The following is a 7,864-nucleotide window of genomic DNA, read 5'->3' on the forward strand; positions in this document are numbered from 1 at the left end:
GTAAAAAGTGTTAAAAAAAACATAAGAATGTTTTCATAACATACACATTCGTTTTCAAACGTATGAAAACGAATGTTTGGGCTAACAGACACGAATATTATGCACTATGGCTAGTATTACTCAAACCAATTTGGTTTCAAGCCAGTCTTAAGCCTCGACGCTATCTTTTTACTCTTCCTTTTTTAGATATATTGTCATTCTATCATATTTGCTAAGAATCTGAGGCAGAGAGGAGAGAGGGAGAATGATAGAGAATCACAAGACATAGAGAGGGAGAGAGGGAGAGAAGTAGATAAAAGTAAGTATATTATAAAAAATGGAGGACAAGGATAGGAACAACTTCGAGGCTTAAGATTGGCGTTAAACCAAATTGGTTGTGAATAGTACAATATGCCTCTATTTATAGAGCCTTCAAGAGTGTTGCTGAAGTTTCTCAAATATTCTAGAGTATTCTAGATTATTCATGAAATTTTCTAGATTATTCCGAGAGTTCTAGAAACTAGGTGAAATATAAATGAAAATAAAATATATCAATCCTAATGGTAGGTATCGATTCGTGTACCATAAGGCCACGAGCTCAATTTCTATTTGAGTCCATATCATGACACTATCCCCCTCTTCGAACGAAGATTATTTTGAGTCGTTTTTAGTTGATGACCTAGTTTGTCTAGGTATTGTCGATGAAATTCCTCAACAATGGCTTGGTTATTTACAACATTCTCTGCTGGTTTCCCAAGTACAATCACTCCCATTATATACTAGCCAATCCACCAAATCATATAAGTTGTTGCAAACAATCTTGGAATCAAGAATTGCAGTAACTTCTTGCTCTGGTCCATCTTCAAGTTCGACAGGGGGTGGAGGTGGTGTAGTATGATTTGGAATAGACTTACTCAGTATGGTTCTAAGAGAGAACTATAAGTTACTAGATATATCCGTAATTGTGGAGGTAGATCAAGGTGAGAGGTTACATCATTGATTTTTCTATTAATGACAAAAGGGCCTAACCGTTAATAATCCAATTTGGTACATGGTTTAGTTGTCTTTATAGGACATTGTAGTAGTCATACTTGATCTCCAACTTCAAAACTAGATAGAGGTTGATGTCAATTTGCATTGTCGTTTTGTGTTATTTGATATTCATGTAGATGATTGGAAAGTTCTACCTAAATCTATAGTAGTCGATTCAAATAGTATTGAGCACTAGGATTTATTGGTAATTCGAGAACTTTGAATAAGCACCACCAAGGATGATAACATGTGTGTGCGTAGAATGGTGTAACCCCAATAGAGGTCCTATGTTTAAAATCATACTACACCACCTCCACCCCCTGTCTAACTTGGGGATGATAACATGAGGAGAGTTTGTAGGAGATATTGAGTATTGTGAAGAGATGCTTCCAAATTTTAGATATAAATTGAGGTCCACGACCACTAATGATGTTGTTTGGAAGACTGTGGTGACAAAATACTTTAGACATAATCGAGATTTGTTGTGTCCTCACTAGTGATATCTTTGGTGCATGTCAAGAAATGTGCCATTTTAGTATATCAATCAGCTACTATTAAGATAGCATTGATACCCTTAGAATTTGGAAGATTTGTAATAAAATCTAAAGACATAGATTGCCATGGCCTGCTTGCAATTGTTAAAGGCTGCTATAAACCATATTGATGATGATGGGGCCTCTTTGCTCTACAACATGTATCACCTATGTGAACATAATCTTCGACAAATTTATGTAGATGAGGCCACCAAAATGACCATGTTACCAAATCCAATGTTTTATTGATACCAAAATGCCCATCCGTATATGTATCATGGCAATTTTGTATGACTTAAATGCTAGATGATCCATCAAGAACATAAGAAGATGTTTGAAGAAGAGTAATCCATCATGTCACTTGAATTGCATATAATCTATAGCTAAATGTTGTGATTGAGAACAAGATGCACAAGTCGGATCAATATGATCTAAGATGTATTGAGCAAAGACATCTCTATTGAGATCATGACGAATAGTATCAACAATGCTTGAATCTGACATTAGTTTCTTGAAGCCGTGCAGGAGTTAGGATTACCTATTTTTTATTATCGAAGGTCGGAACAACAAGACGAGGTGCTAGGTACAAACATCATGATAATGCATCTGCTTTCCCTTGTTGCTTGCTTGGACGAAATTCAATCTTGAAATAGAAATGAGTAAGAAATTGTGCCATCAAGTTTTTCGTCCATTTAGCACATGAGCACTCTAGAAATAGGTGAGTTTTTTGTGATCACTAAATACAATTTCTCGATGGAGAGAGCCTTCCAAAATATGTCGCCATTGTGCAAAGGAATCAGCTATAGCTACTAACTCCTTGTCATGTACCTCATAGTTTATCTTCGTAGTGTCAAATTTGAGCACACACTTCTACTCCATAAAGCAAAACTTGTATTACCATGACATTAAATAAAATTAGTTTCACTTCCCATCCATGTGTATCACTTTGGTAGCATTTATTTTCCAACATATAATAACTTTTCCAACCAACTTGAAGTCTAGACTCAAAGCATACACTCCATTTATTCATGGCAGGTACATCAATACCAAGATACTTAAAGTTTTGTACAAATTGTATGTGTTCTCCCTTATATGTAAGCATGGGGTATTGGTAAGGCTGAATGGTTCAAACTACCATCATTTTTGTTCTATCCACATTTATAGTTAGTCCACTGTTTTGGCAAAATGCTTCTAATGAGCAGTTTTGGAGGTGAACGGAAGACCTCGGGGTTCCAAGTCAATATATGCTTGTAATTTCCCGAATCTATGAGAAGGTTATGTGTTGTGTACATATGGGCAATGAGAAACTTTTTAGATTTTTTCAATAGCATTATTGGTGTTAAGCAAGGATGCTACAATCTCACTAACTCTATTTGTTCTAGATGCATTGATGAATTAGAACAAATTATTTCCAAGTTTGTAACGGAAGAAGACATTGAAGAAGTTGTGTTTGGGAATGTAGTCAATGCGGATCATGTAGTGCATTTTTCAAATCCATTAGGAGGTGTGCACAAGCTTATAAGGGAATCAAAAGAATTTTGCAAGCATACTAGGTGCCGACAACTCTAAAACAATGATTATGCTTGTGGTGAAACCCAAAAAAGATAAACGATGCATTATATACAATATGCATCACTTGAAATTGTAGAAAGCTTGGCCTTGAAGTTCCTTAAAGTCATAGAAGGAACATGTAACCCACCATTTAGAGGCGGAAGGATAACATATTGAATGCATTTTCTAATGCGTGCAATAATGGAGAAATTAAGTGTTGGGTCTTGAAGAATTATCTTTTTGACACTTTGGCGACATCAATGATTTTCTATTGTGTGATGTATGAGTCGATTGTATTCCTAAGTCTACTAGGAAAGAGTTAGAAAATGTCCAAAAGCATTTTCTTATAAAGTTTCTCTAAGTCAATAAACAGCCATACAACCTCCCATTGCTTGAGATGGGATCGCTTCGCATTGATATCATGGCCATGGAAAGGGTTACCAAATACATGCTTAAGGTTCAAAAAATTCCCTCACATCGACGTCCTAGAATCTTATGAGAAGTGAGCAAAAAGATCCAAAAGACACAAAAGCAAAATTGGAAAGACACAAATTGGATGAAAGATATGGAAAAATGGTTTGGAATATAGCATGCAACTCACTTGCTTCATGATGCATCACTAAATTCCTTTGTAAAGGGTTCCTTTTTGCAATGTTAATGTATCATGACATGGGAAGAATGTGGAGTCTCATGCTTCACACATTATAAAAAAATGTGGCATTTATATGTGTTGCTATAAAACGCTACTTTTTGTCTAATGCGTGAATCACACACATCAACATATGGTAGAGTCATTTTGTTGTTTGCCATCTGAACCATTGCTTCCATGTGAGTTAGTTCACACACACTATGATGTGAGATAAGGTGTTGGGGCACAAGTGATGAGAGTAATTGATGCACACATTGCCCGAAACAAGTTCAATAAACCTAAGCATCACATTTTGATACAATGTTCTGCCTTTGATCACATTCGCCCTTGCACGACAAATGTTGTATACACCCATATTGAGAAGTCAAAATTGTTGATAAAGATGGGCCCTAATGAACTTGGGCAACTAGATACAATAGGTTCTATCTAAAAATAATACGAGTTGATATTGGTTTGACTTCCTCTTCCATTTATTCGTATTAGTTTGACGTTGAAGAAAGAACTATTGATTGAGTTTCTGGAAATTTAAAAAGACAAATGTTGTATACACCCACATTGAGAAATCAAAATTGTTGATAAAGATGGGCCCTAATGAACTGGGGCAACTAGATACAATTGGTTCTATCTAAAAATAATTGTGTTTTAGTCTTTGTGAATCAAAGAGGAAGTGCATTTCTACAAATTGGTTTGCATGTTGAAATTTAAAATATGCATGTCAATTAATGTTGGCCTATTTTCTTTACTTTGATATGTATCTAATATGGGGATATGAAATTTTGAAAAAAATGGTATGCTATATGTATATTGTTGAGTGTGTGGTTGCCATAAGTCAATTAATGTTGTTGGTCTTCATCAATCGCTTCACTTTGATGGGTAAGCCATTTGGAAAATCCACATATGGAAATGCTAACCCTATATCAACATGTGGCTCAGCCAAGCTCCAACTACAACACGTAAATTATATGAGACATTAGAAATTTTTAATGCATATTAAAACACACAAAGGATTCAAATTTTATTTTTAGGTAGAATTACTCAAAGTTGAGAACGAGGTGGTGTAGGAAGACCGCAATCTCGAGTTTTGCGAATTCAATCCCAGCACACATCCTTATCCCACCCCCAAAGGGTGTGAAATAGGGCGCCACTTTTTTATCAGTCCTCTGCACGACCAATTCAATATAGAACACGAATATATCAAAAGAAACTTGTGTTTATGTTTTGATGTTTTTAAGAGCAACAAGTTTATACAAGAAAATGGATTATATATACGTGTTTTTTAAGCAACTTTTCATAGAATGATACAAATTTATCTTGGCAATGTAGTATGTGTGTATATTCCCTTTTAAACAATTTAAATATGGGTGCCAAAACGACAAAGTACCGTGCATACAAGCTTTTTTAACAAAGCACCGTCCATATACACTTTTGTTTTAAGCCAAGAACACATACCTCTTCAATATTTGCCCAAGACTTAACGTCTAGATTGTATCAAAAGTAGTTGTATGAATGTTTTTATGAAGTGTATTTATATTCTACTACTAGATTCTACTTGAAAATAGTTCCATGCATGTTTTTATGAAGCATCTATATATATATATTCTAAAAGAATAAACTTACTTGCCATCTTTCTGGGAGAAACTGTTGTGGGTTCTCATACAATTCTTCATCGAGATGAGGGGCTTCAAACATTGGCAACACTTGCCACCCCTTGGGTATCCTATAGCCTAAAATTATTACATATGAACCAAAAGAATTGATAGCATAGACACTTCAAATCTTATGTAAAACAATATTCTAACAAAAAATACACCTCCAAAGGTGATGTCTTGCATGGCTTCTCTATGCACAAATCTCACTACATTTCCAAGCCTCAAGGTCTCCTTGATCACCTTCAATGGAAATTAAACACATCCATAACAAAGTATCATGAATTATTATTATTTTTCTTGTCGTAATAAGTTCTTTAATACATTGTTTACAATACTCACACATTGTGTGTAGTCCATCGATTTGTAATCATCCCAAGCATTAATGAACATGTGAACATCAAGGGAATCCTTGCGTGTTCCATTCTCCAATATTCCTTGCGTTTTGTTGTTTGATTGAATCCGTATGTGTTCATCCTACATCCAAGAGGTCAAAAAAATTTATTCTTGACTTTGAACTACAAATAATGGCATAACTTAAGTGACAAATTATATTGATAGATGGCACTTAACTCTTAATTTTGTCAAGGCCATCGGCGATTGTGCGAGGAATCCAATCGCAAGTGTTAGAGCAACAGAAGATGTCTCATGTCCAGCAAAGAGCATGTTCATAACAAGGTCCAACACTTGATCCTCAGATAAGCTCCCTTCCCTCATAATGTGCTCCAAGAAATCTAAATCATGACCCATATGATCTTCATGGCCATATTGATGATGAATTGAGCTAGGAGTTAATGTCATCTCATGCTCGGACCTTCTAGTCCTTCGCTTGGTCATAATCTCATTTAACTTCTTCATGATTTTCTCTTTCGACTACATTAGAAACCCAACCAATTAAATCTACTTACACAACAGCAAACATGTAACATTATCATGATTCTAATGTGTTGGTCTCAATAATGTCATTACACTACTCATGAATATTTATTTGGTCATTCATTTGCGAATACTTGTGATGATTCCTAACAATAATAGAGATTAGAAAGAGCAAAATGTAGTTAATAGAACATGGAATGTTATTACTATCACTAGCTACATCTTAATTTGAGCAAATTAGAAAAACCTTAACGAGTGCATGGACATTGTACGTCGGACTCATGGGCATTATACGCTCCGAGGTACGTATATCATAACAAGGAATGTCATAAAACATTTTTATGGAATATTGATAAGGGGGGGGGGGGGGGGGGGGATTTAGATAACCTTGAAGGCCTTGTGATATGCCGTCCCCGGGAAATTGATCGGAAGAGAGACGAGACCCTTCATGAAGTTTTGATAGTGTTGCAAGAAGAAAAGGTTGTCGGGCTCGCCGGGCTGGAGACTCAAGATTTGTTGCACCATGAAGTTAAATGTGAACTAGAGCTCAAAATAAAGAAACCAACATCATCTAAAGACACCATTCAATGCATATCTATATAACAATATCTATCTATCTATCTATCTATCTATATGTATATATATAACATCATCTTATATATATATATTGTTGAATGAGCAGAATTTAACTACAACAAGAGCAATACTAGTGTAGCTTAGCTAGCTAGGTGGAAACTTGATGGAACAAGATAAATTCATATATAACATGCAGCCATGGTGGGCTTTTAATGGGAGCCTCTATTGTGTATGTACTCTACTCTACATACCTCTCTCGAGGTCCAGTGGGCGTGGACGACAAAGTGATCGGGCCCCGACACGGGGGAGTCATGGCCCCACGCGGAGAGCGTGTCGATGACGAGCGAATGCAAGGTGCGGAGGAAAGTCGGGTTGCGGAGCTTGTCGGGGTGAGACGCAAAGGCCAATGCGAAAGACCGCATGTGGCGGTGCTCGTCCCCGTCGATGGCGAGCATGGACCATGGGCCGAGGATGCGGCGCACCGACTCGGGGTAGCTGCTCCGGAAGAGGCGGCCCTCGTGTTGGAGCACCCACTTGTTGAGGCCCGGGTCCATGGACACGACCGTGGGGTGACCGAAGAGCTGGGCCTTGAAGACGGGGCCGTGCCGCGCGCGCCGGCTGGCCGAGAAGGGCGCGATGCTCGTGGCCCCGTGTGGCCGGAGGAACGAGAGGGTCTCGTCTTCGAGGAGCCGGAGGCCGAGGCGGCCCGGAGGCAGGCAAGTCTCCATCCGCATCTCGGCTCGTGTTCCCGGCCATGCCCATGCCCATGCCCATGATGGCCCGCCAATGCCGCCCATCTTCTTCTTCATCCTTGTCCAAGAAGAAGAAGAAGAGGCAATGTCCATGATCATGGTCATGATCCACCAGAGCAAGGGCAGTGCCATCACTATGATGGTGATGATAAGGGGGACCAAAAAGCTCATCATTGTTGTTGTTACCATCATCATCATGGCTCCTCCTGCAACCTCCTCATCATCATCATTATGACCTACATATTGATGCTTCTCCATGGCAAAGGAACA

The 7,864-nt window shown here is 37.9% G+C and overlaps 1 protein-coding gene across 1 annotated transcript; it reads right to left on the reverse strand.

The window, feature by feature from the left end:
- Positions 1–4,334: 4,334 nt before the first annotated feature.
- On the reverse strand, positions 4,335–7,512 carry LOC147853296 (steroid (22S)-hydroxylase-like). Its single transcript, XM_087333204.1, has 8 exons — positions 7,094–7,512; positions 6,654–6,806; positions 5,964–6,263; positions 5,733–5,867; positions 5,555–5,633; positions 5,362–5,468; positions 4,780–4,904; positions 4,335–4,688 (listed from the first exon to the last, which is right to left on the reverse strand). Exons 1-8 carry the CDS (start codon positions 7,394–7,396, stop codon positions 4,574–4,576), a joined length of 1,317 nt encoding a protein of 438 aa, XP_087189330.1. The 5' UTR covers positions 7,397–7,512; the 3' UTR covers positions 4,335–4,573.
- Positions 7,513–7,864: the final 352 nt, after the last annotated feature.

The sequence above is a fragment of the Azolla caroliniana genome, unplaced genomic scaffold (genome assembly GCF_043228905.1).
Source record: "Azolla caroliniana isolate FFs.n. ecotype wild unplaced genomic scaffold, voAzoCaro1.0.p SCAF_17, whole genome shotgun sequence".
Classification (NCBI taxonomy): Eukaryota; Viridiplantae; Streptophyta; class Polypodiopsida; order Salviniales; family Salviniaceae; genus Azolla; species Azolla caroliniana.